Consider the following 13406-nt stretch of genomic DNA (forward strand, 5'->3'; position numbering starts at 1 on the left):
CAGCCTGGAAAAAAAAAAAAAAAGATACTATTAAATAAAAGTACTTATTGAATACATTCTAAACAATTTCTCTCTTTTTTTTTGAGACGGAGTTTCGTTCTTGTCACCCAGGCTGGAGTGCAGTGACATGATCTCGGCTCACTGCGACCTATGCCTCCCGGGTTCAAGCGATTCTCCTGCCCCAGCTTTCCAAGTATCTGGGATTATAAGCATGTGCCACCACACCTGGCTAATTTTTGTATTTTTAGTAGAGATGGGGTTTCACCATGTTGGCTAGGCTGGTCTCGAACTCCTGACCTCAGATGATCTGCCCACCTCTGCCTCCCAAAGTGCTGGGAATACAGGCGAGAGCCACTGCACCTGGCCTAAATAATTCATTGTACAGTTAATTCATACACAACTGAGAAGATAATATACAATATTCTGAAACCAAATGTATCCAAATGCATATTATTTTTAGTTTACCCGTAATTTTGGATAGCTATGATTATGATTTACTTTTTTTTTTTTTTTTTTTTGAGATGGAGTCTCACTCTGTCACCCAGGCTGGAGTACAGTGGCACAATCTCAGCTCACTGAGACCTCTGCCTCCCGGGTTCAGGCAATTCTCTGCCTCAGCCTCCCGAGTAGCTGGGATTACAGGTGTCCGCTACCACACCTGGCTAATTTTTATATTTTTAGTAGAGACAAGGGTTCACCATCTTGGCCAGGCTGGTCTTGAACTCCTGACCTCGTGATCCACCCACCTCAGCCTCCCAAAGTGCTGGGATTACAGGCATGAGCCACTGCGCCCAGCCTTTTTTTGTTTTTTGAGACGGAGTTTCATTCTTGTTGCCCAGGCTAGAGTGCAATGGTGTGATCTCGGCTCACCACAACCTCTGCCTCCCAAGTTCAAGTGATTCTCCTGCCTCAGCCTCCCAAGTAGCTGAGATTACAGGCACGTGCCATCATGCCCAGCTAATTTTGTATTTTTAGTAGAGACAGGGTTTCTCCATGTTGGTCGGGCTGGTCTCAAACTCCCGACCTCAGGTGATCCGCCCACCTCGGCCTCCCAAAGCGCTGGGATTACAGGTATGAGTCACCGTACCTGGCCAACTTTTTATTTTCATTAGTTCGGATAAGAGAGCTTTGATATGGAAACATAGTAGATATAATATTTGAGTAAAAAATACATTTTATTTATTTATTTATTTATTTATTTATTTATTTTATTTGTTTTTTTGAGACAGAGACCTGCTCTGTTGCTCAGGCTGGAATGCAGTGGTGCGATCTCGGCTCACTATTACCTCTTCCTCCTGGGTTCACGCAATTCTTCTGCCTCAGCCTCCCAAGCAGCTGGGATTACATGCACGCACCACCATGCCCGGCTAATTTTTGTGTTTTTAGTAGAGATGGGATTTTACCATGTTGGCCAGGCTGGTCTTTAACTCCTGACCTTGTGATCTGCCCGCCTCGGCCTCCCAAAGTGCTGCGATTACAGGCATGAGCCACGGCTCCCAGCCACAATTTATTTTTGGATATCTCAGAATATGGATTTTTAAAATTAAAATTTTATTTGTGTTTTCTTTTTTTTTCTTTTTTTAAGACACAGTCTCTGTAACCCAGGCTGGAGTGCAATGGTGTGATCTCAGCTCACTGCAACCTCCACCTTTTGGGTTCAAGAGATTCTCCTTCCTCAGCCTCCCCAGTAGTTGGGATTACAGGCAGCTGCCACCATGCCCGGCTAAATTTTTTATTTTTAGTAGAGATGGGGTTTCACCATGTTGGCCAGGCTGGTTTCGAACTCCTGACCTCAAGTGATCTGCCTGCCTTGGCCTCCCAAATTGCTGGGATTACAGGCGTGAGCCACCGTGCCCGGACTTGTTGTTTTTTAAAGACCAGGTGTTGCTGTGTTATCTAGGCTGGAGCGAAGCCGCACAATTATAGCTCTCTGCGACCTCCAACTGTTGGCTCACGTCATCCTCCAGCCTTAGTCTCTGAGTACTGAGGCACACCACCATGCCTTGCTAATTTTTTTTTTTTTTCTTTGAGATGGAGTCTTGCTTTGTCGCCGAGGCTAGAGTGCAATGGTGTGATCTCGGCTCACTGCAACCTCGGCCTCCTGGGTTCAAGGGATTCTCCTGCCTTAACCTCCCAAATAGCTGGGACTACAGGCGCCTGCCACCATGCCTCGCTAATTTTTTTGTATATTTGATAGAGACGGGGTTTCACCATGTTGGCCAGGCTGGTGTCGAGCTCCTGACCTCAGGAGATCTGCCCGCCCCGACCTGCCAAAGTGCTGGGATTGCAGGCATGAAGCACTGCGCCCAGCCGATTTTTAAAAATTTTTTGTAGAGATGAGGTCTCACTGTGTTTCCCAGGCTGGTCTCAAACTCCTAGTCTCAAGTAATTTTTCTACCTCAGCCTCCGAAAGTGCTGGGATTACAGGTGTGAGCTACTGTGCCTGGCCTGTTATTCACCTTTTTATAAAAGGAGCAACCCATTTTTTCAAGTCATTACTAGATGTACAGTATTGTAGAGAAGTCTATATTATTGCTTTAGAAGCATGCCAAGCTCGAAGGGCTGGCCTGGACTCTGACCTATGCTAAAGCCCATGTATGCACTTTATTCTACTTTCATCTATACTTTTCCCCAGTGGCACATGGTAGGGTCGAAATATTTGCTGAATATATAAATGGATGACTAATTTTATGGGTAAAAGTTGGTTGTTTCAATGAAAAATGATCCAGAAGAAGAGGAGGTTACTTCAAACAGAACCTGGCAATCGGATAAATACCTTCAAGTGTCTGTCTCCGTAAAAATGTTCCAGAAGAAGAGGAGGTTACTTCAAACAACCTGGCAGTTGGATAAATACCTTGAAGTGTCTGTCTCCATAACCACATTTTAGCAAGATTCCCAGCGTTTGTCAGGTATTAGATGCCGATTTACACTACTAAAATTTGTTTTAGTAAGTTTTAGCAGTGTAATCATGCTCACTTATTAAGTTACAGGGAATGGGGACCAGTCATCTGCATATCCATATGCTGTGGGCAGATTTACTCATGGAGACTGAATTAGAGATTAGAGGGTTTGCTGGCTGAACAACTAATGATTTCCATCTGTAAAGAAATGGTACGCAATTTCTTCCTGACCTTTTGAAAAATTTTTAGGTATTGCTGGATGCTGTGCCAAAACAACAGTTGCTCCATTGGATCGAGTAAAGGTTTTATTACAAGCTCACAATCACCATTACAAGCATTTAGGTGAGTTAATAGATGCTAAAGATGAAAATGAATGAAAATATTGTGGAAAGTGGGCAAAAAAGGGAAATTAAGTTTGGGGGTATAAAAAGTAAAGTAGAGGTTCCTCTTTAAAGACTTTTTTCCCCATTTAATTAGGAATAAATAGTAACTTCTCTCAGAAGCAAAATTTATTCAAAGACCTGTGCTAACATTCTTAAATATTTGCTAGCCATGATTAAAAAATCAATGTGCTTTATGTTCTTAGCTCCCACAATTTAGCCTAAATATTTGTCCTGGCATGCTTATTCTGCTCCAAGCAAGCATTAGGTCATAGCTTGTTCCTCTTTCTTATTTAAAGGTGTTATTTTTACCTTCCCCAGTATTCCACAGGTTACTTTCTCCTTCCCTTGTTCTCCTCTGCCTTTGCCTCTTTTAAAAAGTTCTAAGTTGCTAGCCAGTCGGGACAAATACAGGCTGTGAGGTCCCGTTCCAGCCAATGGAAACTGGACACAGCAGTAGGGTGGACATGTCAGGTTATAAATGACCCTGTCTCCTTTGTTCGGTGTACTTTCGTGGCAAAACTGCTGGCGAGTATACCTTTTCTGCAAAAAATAAAAATGAACTTGCCAAGTAAATTAAATTTATGTTCAAGTACTATTTCTTTACGGCACCAGGAAACGAGCATTTCAAATGGGCAAATTTGTTATTTGTTTTTTCTCTGTAGGTTCAGGAACTTGAAAGGCGGCAAATTTAAAAAAAAAAAAAAAGGAAAGGGGGCAAATTTTCCAAAGAATGTATTTCTTATCCATTATAATCCTTTCATTTGCAGTAGTGGTTATATATATTATCATTTTAGGATGCTGATATTTTCCTAGCCCAAATCTTGGAATCATTGAAGCAAATATTACATGTTTATTGGGATTAATTAGTCACATTGTTCACCGGCACACATAACAACTCAGTCTGATTTTTTACTATTTATTTATTTATTTATTTTTTGAGACAGAGTTTCGCTCTTGTTGCCCAGGCTGGAGTGCAATGGCGCGACCTCGGCTCACTGCAACCTCCGCCTCCCAGGTTCAAGCGATTCTCCTGCCTCAGCCTCCCTAATAGCTGGGATTACAGGCATCTGCCACCATGCCTGGCTAATTTTGTATTTTTAGTAGAGATGGGGTTTCTCCATGTTGGTCAGGCTGGTCTCGAACTCCCAAACTCAGGTGACCCGCCGGCCTCGGCCTCCCAAAGTGCTGGGATTATAGGCATGAGCCACCGAGTCCAGCCTCAGTCTGATTTTTTAAATGCAATAAGAGATGGGAGATGAAATTTAAAAATGCAAAACTGAAATAATTACTCCTTTTTAACGCTTAATTTAAAAAGCATTCTAGAAATATTTGTGCAAGAAGAATCCAGTGCTTGCTTTTTTTTTTTTTTTTCTTTTTTTGGAGACGGAGTTTGCTCTTGTGGCCCAAGCTAGAGTGAAATGGCGCTATCTCGGCTCACCACAACCTCCACCTCCCGGGTTCAAGTGATTCTCCTGCCTCAGCCTCCCAAGTAGCTGGGATTACAGGCATGCACCACCACGCCTGGCTAATTTTTGTATTTTTAGTAGAGACAGGGTTTCTCTATGTTGGTCAGAATGATCTCGAACTCCCGACCTCAGGTGATCTGCCTGCCTCGGCCTCCCAAAGTGCTGGGATTACAGGTGTGAGCCACCGCATCCGGCCACTTGCTTTGTTAAAAAAAAAAAATCAAGACTTTAGGCCAGGCGCAGTGGCTCATGCCTGTAATCCCAGTACTTTGGGAGGCTGAGGCAGGAAGATCACCTGAGGTCAGGAGTTTGAGATCAGCTTGGCCAACATGGTGAAACCCCGTCTCTACTTAAAATACAAAAATTAGCTGGGCGTGGTGGCAGGCACCTGTAATCCTAGTTACTCGGGAGAGTGAGGCAGGAGAATAGCTTGAATCTGGGAGGTAGAGGTTGCTGTAAGCCGAGATCGAGCCATTGCACTCCAGCCTGGGGGACAAGAGCGAGACTTTGTCTGAAAAAAAAAAATCAAGACCTTAGTTGTTCCTTACAGACCAGCCATTTGATTAACATGGACACTTTAATAACTTGTCATTGGTGAGAATAAGAATTGTTTAGTCTTTTGGAAGGCATTTTGGCAATATGCGTAAAAGTCTCAAAAAGTACCTATTCTTTGACCTTGCGGTTCCAGTTCTAGGAGATTATTCTAAGGAAGTAAACAGAAATGTGGTCAATGATACATATGCAAGGATCAAAACATTAATTATTATTATTTTTTGAGATGGAGTTTCACTCTGTTGCCCAGGCTGGAGTGCAGCGGTGTGATCTCTGCTCACTGCAACCTCCGCCTTCCGGGTTCAAGTGATTCTCCTACCTCAGCCTCCTGAGTGGCTGGGACTATAGGCGCGCGCCACCACGCCCGGCTAATTTTTGTATTTTTTAGTAGATACGGGGTTTCACCATATTGGCCAGGCTGGTCTGGAACTCGTGACCTTGTGATATGCCCGTCTCGGCCTCTCAGAGTGCTGGGATTACAGGTGAAAGCCACTGTGCCCGGCCTATTATTATTACTATTTTTTGAGACAAAGTCTTGCTCTGTCGCCCAGAGGCTGGAGTACTGTGGCATGATCTTGGCTCACTGAAACCTCCTCCTCCAGGGTTCAAGCCATTCTCATGCCTCAGCCTCATGAGTAGCTGGGATTACAGGCATCCGCCACCATGACCGGCTAATTTTTGTATTTTCAGTAGAGAGACAGGGTTTTGCCATGTTGGCTGCCTCGAACTCCTAACCTCAAATAATCTGTCTGTCTTGGTCTCCCAAAGTGCTGAAATTATAGGCATGAGCCACTGCTCCCGGCCAAAACATTATTTGCGTTAGTTTTTTTTTTCTTTCTGAGATGGAGTCTTTCTCTGTTGCCCAGGCTGGCTCAATCTCAGCTCACTGCAACCTCTGCCTCCTGGGTTCAAACTATTCTCCTGCCTCAGCCTCCTGACTAGCTGGGATTACAGGGGTGTGCCACCATGTCCAGTTAATTTTTGTATTTTTACTAGAGATGGGGTTTCACCGTGTTTGCCAGGCTGGTCTCAAGCTCCTAACCTCAGGTGACCTGCCCGCCTTGTCCTCCCCAAGTACTGGGATTACAGGCATGAGCCACCACGCGCGGGCACTGTGCTTGATTTTTATAATATCGTTTTATAGAAAGATGTTTAACAGGGTGAATAACAATGAGTTATTTTTCCAACTGCATTTTAAAAGTGTTATTCTTACAAACCTGGATGGATATTTATGCGGTATATTATAACTCATTTTCGTGTCAATATTTTTTTTTTTTTTTTGAGATGGTCTTGCTCTATTGCCCAGGCTGGAGTGCAGTGATGTGATCTCAGCTCACGGTATCCTCTGCCTTCTGGGTTCAAGCAGTTCTCCTGTGTCAGCATCCTATGTAGCTGGGACTACAGGCATGCACCACTGTGCCCAGCTAATTATTGTATTTTTGGTAAAGACAGGGTTTCACTATGTTTGGCCAGGCTGGTTTCTTATTTTTTATTAAAAAAAAAATAGAGAGTAGGTCTCACTTGTTCCCTAGGCTGGTCTGCAACTCATGACTTCAAGTGATCCTCCTGCCTTGGCCTCCCAAAGTGCTAGGATTACTGCGTGGGACTTCACCGCCCAGCCAACATTTTGTTTTGTTTTGTTTTGTTTATGAGACGGAGTCTCTCTCTTGTTGCCTAGGCTGGAGTGCAATGGCGCAATCTCAGCTCGCTGCAAACTCCGCCTCCCAGGTTCAAACAATTCTCCTGCCTCAGCCTCCCTAGTGGCTGGGATTACGGGCACCCGCCACCACGCCCGGCTAATTTTTTGTATGTTTAGTAGAGATGGGGTTTCACTATGTTGGTCAGGCTGGTCTCGAACTCCTGACCTCAGTTGATCCATCCGCCTCAGCCTCCCAAAGTGCTAGGATTATAGGCATGAGCCACCGCTTCCAGCCCCAGCCAACATTTTTAATAGTGAGGAAGTCTGTACTTTGAAATAGAAAAATTGCAACTATCTTCATATCCAGGAGTGAATTATCATTTATCTTTAATTTAGTTTTTATTAGACTTATTTATGTATTTATGTATTTATTTATTTATTTATTTGTGACAGGGTGTCTTAAATATTTGGAGAGACAAGGTCTCGCTATGTTGCCAAGGCTGGTCTCAAACTTTTGGGCTCAAGCTGTCTGACCCACCTGTCTTGGCCTCCCAAAGTGCTTTGATTACTGGCATGAGCCACTGCGCCCTGCCTCTGCAATGAATTCTTCATCACACAATTTATTGCTCATGTATACAAAGAATCAAAATTAAACGTGTGTAAGCCTAGCCAATATGGTGAAGCCCCGTCTCTACTAAAAATACAAAAATTATCCAGGCTTGGTGGCGCACACCTGTAATCCCAGGTACTAAGGAGGCTGAGGCAGGAGAATTGCTTGAACCCAGGAGGCAGAGGTTGCAGTGAGCCAAGATTGTGCTACTGTACTCCAGCCTGGGCGATAGAGTGAGACCCCATCTTAAAAAAAAAAAATTTAAATGCATGTGGTTGCATGTACTTGTAGTCCCAGTACTTTTGGGAGGCTGAGGTGGGAGGCTTGCTTGATCCCAAGCATTTGAGGCTGCAGTGAGCTGTGATCGTGCCACTGCACTCCAGCCTGGGCAACAGAGTGAGACTCTGTCTCCAAAAAAGAAAGAATTAGACCTGTGAACTTATTGAGAGATTATAAAAAACTGGAAAGGAAGGAAATTATTTTCTTTTGTTGTCTAAATTGAGGATAAAATGGAGAAGAATGATATTACCCAGTGTCTTGGGGTGTATTACCCTGCGTATCAGTGTGTGAACAGGATTCTTTTATTCCTTTAACCTCCTCCCCGTGCTGATGTGTGTTGTTTTGTTTCCTGATTTGCAATCATTAGGTTACACATTCATATTAGATTTCACACTCTATAGGGCTGCATGCCGTGGGTTACAGTGTACCCTGGTTACAGTATACCCTACAAGGCATATAAAATTTGGAGTAGAATTCCTGGAGTGCAACAGTGAACTATTGTAGTAGTCTTTGGAGTGTCCTCTATTTTTAATATATACGAGCCCCCTCAAAAAAATAAATCTGTATTGGTGGCTTTAATTTAATTTAATTTTTCTTTTTTGAGATGGAGTTTCACTCTTGTTGCCCAGGCTGGAGTGCAATGGCGTGATCTTGGCTCACTGCAACCTCCGCCTCCCAGGTTCAAGGCCAGATTCTCCTGCCTCAGCCTCTCGAGTAGCTGGAATTACAAGTGCCTGCCACCAAGCCCCGCTAATTTTTAGTATGTTTAGTACAGACGGGGTTTCACTGTGTTGGCCATGCTGGTCTCGACCTCCTGACCTCGTGTTCTGCCCGCTTCGGCCTCCCAAAGTGCTGGGATTATAGGCGTGAGCCACTGCACTGGGCTTTAATTTATTTTTTAAATGCTTTTAAGCATTTTATTCCAGGTACCTCCCCACTTTTTGTAGGTATAAGATAGTTTTTTTAATTTTGCTCTTTTTGAAAAATTTTTTCATGTATTTATTTGAGATGGAGTCTTGCTCTGTCACCCAGGCGGGAGTGCAGTGGCATGATCTCAGCTCACTGCAACCTCCGCCTCCTGGATTCAAGCAATTCTCCTGCCTCAGCCTCTCAAGTAGCTGGGACTGCAGCTACATGCCACCACGCCTGGCTGATCTTGTATTTTTAGTAGAGATCGAGTTTTTCCGTGTTAGCCAGGATAGTCTCGATCTCCTGACCTGGTGATCCGCCTGCTTCGGCCTCCAAAAGTGCTGGCATTATAGGTGTGAGCCACCGCGCCCGGCCCATTTTTTAATTTTTTGAGACGTAGTTTCACTCTTGTCACCCAGGCTGGAGTGCAATGGCACGATCTCGGCTCACTGCAACCTTGGCCTTCCAGGTTCAAGCAATTCTCCTGCCTCAGCCTCCTGAGTAGCTGGGAGTACAGGTGTTTGCCACCACACCTGGCTAACTTTTTTTTTTTTTTTTTGTATTTTTAGTAGAGACAGGGTTTCATCATGTTAGCCAGGCTTGTCTCGAACTCCTGACCTCAGGTGATCCACCCACTTTGGCCTCCCAAAGTGCTGGGATTACAGGCGTGAGCCACTGTGCCCGGCCCCTAAAATTTTGCTTTTTTAAACATGATTTTTCACAGATGATAAAGATATGCTATTGGACAAAACTATTACTTCTACTCCGACTTCTTATAGAAAGTGTGACATTACTTCCAAGGCATCAAAGACATGTTTTTATTTTACTTGTCTTTTATTTATGTATTTATTTATTTTTTGAGATGGAGTCTTGCTCTGCTACCCAGGCTAGAGTGCAGTGGCGCGATCTCGGCTCACTGCAACCTCTGCCTCCTGGTTTCAAGCGATTCTCCTGCCTTAGCCTCCCAAGTAGCTGGGATTACAGGCATGTGCCACCATGCTGGGCTAATTTTTGCATTTTTAGTAGAGACGAGGTCAGGCTGGTCTCGAACTCCTGACTTCGTGATCTGCCTGCCTTGGCCTCCCAAAGTGCTGGGATTACAGGCATGAGTCACCGCGCCTGGCCTTTGTCTGTTTTAAAAATATATATCTATATATCTGTATATATAGATATATAGATATCTATATATATATATATTTTTTTTTTTTTGAGACATGGTCTTATTCTGTCACCCAGACTGGAGTGCAGTGGTGTGATCACAGCTCACTGCAGCCTCTACCTCCTGGGCCCAAGCAATCTTCCTGCCTCAGCCTCCTGAATTGCTGGGACTAAAGGCGAGCGCCACCACGCAGAGCTAACTTTTAAGTTTTTTTGTAGAGACAGTGTCTCACTATGTTGTCTTGGTTGGTGTCAAATTCCTGGGCTCAAGCGATCCTCCCACCTTGGCCCCACAAAGTGCTGAGATTATTGGCATGAGCTACTGTGCCTGGTTGTACTTCTTATTTTAAATTAAAATTATTTTCCTCAAATTATAAGGAAGGAGTATATTTAAAAATTTCTCCTTGTCCCAATTTGTTTTGTTTTTTTGAGACAGGGTTTCACTCTTGTTGTCCAGGCTGGAGTGCAGTGTCACCATCTTGGCTCACTGCAACCTCCGCCTCCCGGGTTCAAACAGTTCTCCTGCTTCACCCTCCCTAGTAGCTGGGATTACAGGCACCCGCCACCATTTCCATCTAATTTTTGTATTTTTAGGAGAGACAGAGTTTCCCCATGTTGGTCAGGCTGGTCTTGAACTCCTGACCTCAAGTGATCTGCTGCCTCTGCCTCCCAAAGTGCTAGGAATAAAGACATGAACCACCGCACACAGCCCTTAATTTTAGAAGTACTGTATCCATTTCACTTCTACTAATGGTTTCTCTTAAAATGCTTTTAACAAAATTGGCAACAATCAAAAAATTTTAAGTAATAACATAATAAACATATGTGGACCTGCAACAGAGCTTTGGAAATAAACATTGTCAGTGTAGTTGAAACCCCCTCGATACTTCTACCTTATCATTAGCCTTCCTGTCTCTGCTAGGTAATCATTACTCTAAATTTGATTACCCTTTAATTATTACAAACACTTTTGGATCAAATTAAACAGGGCTTAACCTTTGTGTCCGCTTCCAGCAAAAGGAAGTTTTAATAGAATTCTTTTTTTTTTTTTTTTTTGAGATGGAGTTTCCCTCTTGTTGCCCAAGGTGGAGTACAATGGCACAATCTCGGCTCACTGCAACCTCCGCCTCCCGGGTTCAAGCGATTCTCCTGCCTCAGCCTCCCCAGTAGCTGAGATTACAGGCACCCGCCACCATGTCCAGATAATTTTTTTTGTATCTTTAGTAGAGATGGGGGTTTCTCCATGTTGGTCAAGCTGGTCTCGAACTCCCAACCTTAGGTGATCCACCCTCCTCGGCCTCCCAAAGTGCTGAGATAACAGGTTTGAGCCACCCCGCCTGGCATAGAATTCTTTTTTTTTTTTTTTTTAAGCTTCCTGTTACTCTCCTATCCACATTTTGTATCCTCTGTTCTCTTGATGAATTGACAGTTTTATTGGTATGAACTGTTCTTTCTGTTATTATAGTCATACATTTTACTTTTTACATATGTCATAAACTCCAGATTGCATTGCCATAATTTTTGTTCAAACAAGCAGTTATCTTTTTGTTTGTTTTTTTGAGATGGAGTCTCACTCTATCACCCAGGCTGGAGTGTAGTGGTGCAATCTCGGCTCACTGCAACCTCTGCCTCCTGCTTCAGCCTGCTGAGTAGCTGGGATTACAGGCGCACGACACCATGCCTGCCTAATTTTTGTATTTTTAGTAGAGACAGGGTTTCACCATATTGCCCAGGCTGGTCTCAAACTCCTGACCTCAGGTAATCCACCTGCCTTGTCCTCCCAAAGTGCTGGGATTACAGGCATGAGCCACCACGCAAGGCCAGAATTCTTCTTACCAGAATGTTAGTCCATTTAGATATCTGCTTTTGGGATATATCTTTTGGATGTTAATAAGTACCTACAATTTTAATTACTGAGAAGGGCTGAAGAGGTTATTTGCAGTCTAAAATTTGAAATGAACCTGGTGATTTCCTTTCATATTTGATCAAAAGTTTGCTTGAAAAATTTGAAAGGGAACCTGAATTTAAATTGTTGAATAATGGAAGTAGTAATATGTTTTTGAGAAGTCTGTATACTGCTTGTAGGATTAGTGACTGATGTTAACAGAGTAATAAAGATATCACTATATATAGATGTGTCTATATATTTTTTACTTGTCAGTTAGAAAGCTCAGAATATCACTGTATATAGATTACAACTCAGCCCTTTGTTTATCATTATTCCTAAAGTGTCCTAATAATGAAAATTTGCCCCCACACTTAAAGAGTATTAATAGGTAGTCTTTTTATTTGCTTGTTTTATTTAAAAATCTCTTTATGTAAACAAACAAAACACATGTATCTGGGTAGGCCTCTGAAACCTTCCTTCATCCTTCCAGATAAAGAGTAGATCATCTTCAGGGCCACGTGCAGTGGCTCACGCCTGTAATCCCAGCACTTTGGGAGGCCGAGACGGGTGGATCACGAGGTCAGGAGTTCGAGACAAGCCTGGCCAACATGGTGAAACCCCGTTTCTACTAAAAATGCAAAAATTAGCCGGGCGTGGTGGCGGGCGCGTGTAATCCCAGCTACTTGGGAGGCTGGGGCAGGAGAATCGTTTGAACCTGGGAGGCGGAGGTTGCAGTGAGCCCAGATCGTGCCACTGCACTCCAGCTGGGGCAACATGAGTAAAACTGTCTCAAAAAAAAAAAAAAAAAAAGAGTAGATCATCTTTAGTGCAAACCTGGACCTTGCATATATTTCTATTGTTAATATTTTTTAGATTGCTATAGTTTAATATAATTTGCTATTATTATAAATAGAATTTGCTGTAATTTGTAGTTGTTTCTACAGTAGGTTTTATATTATATGGGGTGTGCTTATTTATATTATTTGGATATATGATGTATTTTTAGTAGGTTTAACTGTTTTATAGAAATTACTATTCATGTAATCCCTCAAGCAAAATTATATCTTGAGTGATGGCACATTAATCTTTATCTGTGATTGTCATGAAAATTTAGATTTAGATAATTTTCTCTGTTTTAACAGCATTTTTCCTCTAAAAATAGGAGTATTTTCTGCATTGCGTGCTGTTCCTCAAAAAGAAGGATTCCTTGGATTGTATAAAGGAAATGGTGCAATGATGATTCGAATCTTTCCCTATGGTGCAATCCAGTTTATGGCATTTGAGCATTATAAAACGGTAGTTAAACTTTGATCTTTTCTCTTTTGCGTTCTTGAATATCATGCATGCTTGACCAGGCATTTGCTTTGGACATTTAAAAATATGTAAAAGTTTCATATTTTTAAAAAGTTAAATTATTGTTTTTTTTTTAAATTTTTGAGACAGAGTCTCGCTGCCCAGGCTGGGGTACAGTGGCACGATTTTGAAAGGCTCACTGCAACCTCGCCTCCTGGGTTCAATCAATTCTCCTGCCTCAGCCTCCTGAGTAGCTGGGATTACAGGCCTGTGCCACCATGCCTGGCTAATTTTTGTATGTTTAGTAGAGACAGCGTTTTGCCATTTTG

At 42.9% G+C, this 13406-nt stretch overlaps 1 protein-coding gene across 3 annotated transcripts in view; it reads left to right on the plus strand.

Annotated features, from left to right (window-relative positions):
* SLC25A16 (solute carrier family 25 member 16) overlaps positions 1-13406 on the plus strand; it is a 54817-nt gene that overhangs the window by 6801 nt on the left and 34610 nt on the right. For all 3 annotated transcript variants that reach the window (XM_004049500.5, XM_019035512.3, XM_004049501.4), the window contains exons 2-3: positions 3150-3242; positions 12947-13080. In XM_004049500.5, coding sequence (XP_004049548.1) covers positions 3150-3242; positions 12947-13080 — 227 coding nt within the window. The remainder of the gene's footprint in view (positions 1-3149; positions 3243-12946; positions 13081-13406) is intronic.

The sequence above is a fragment of the Gorilla gorilla genome, chromosome 8, assembly GCF_029281585.2.
Source record: "Gorilla gorilla gorilla isolate KB3781 chromosome 8, NHGRI_mGorGor1-v2.1_pri, whole genome shotgun sequence".
Taxonomy (NCBI): Eukaryota; Metazoa; Chordata; class Mammalia; order Primates; family Hominidae; genus Gorilla; species Gorilla gorilla.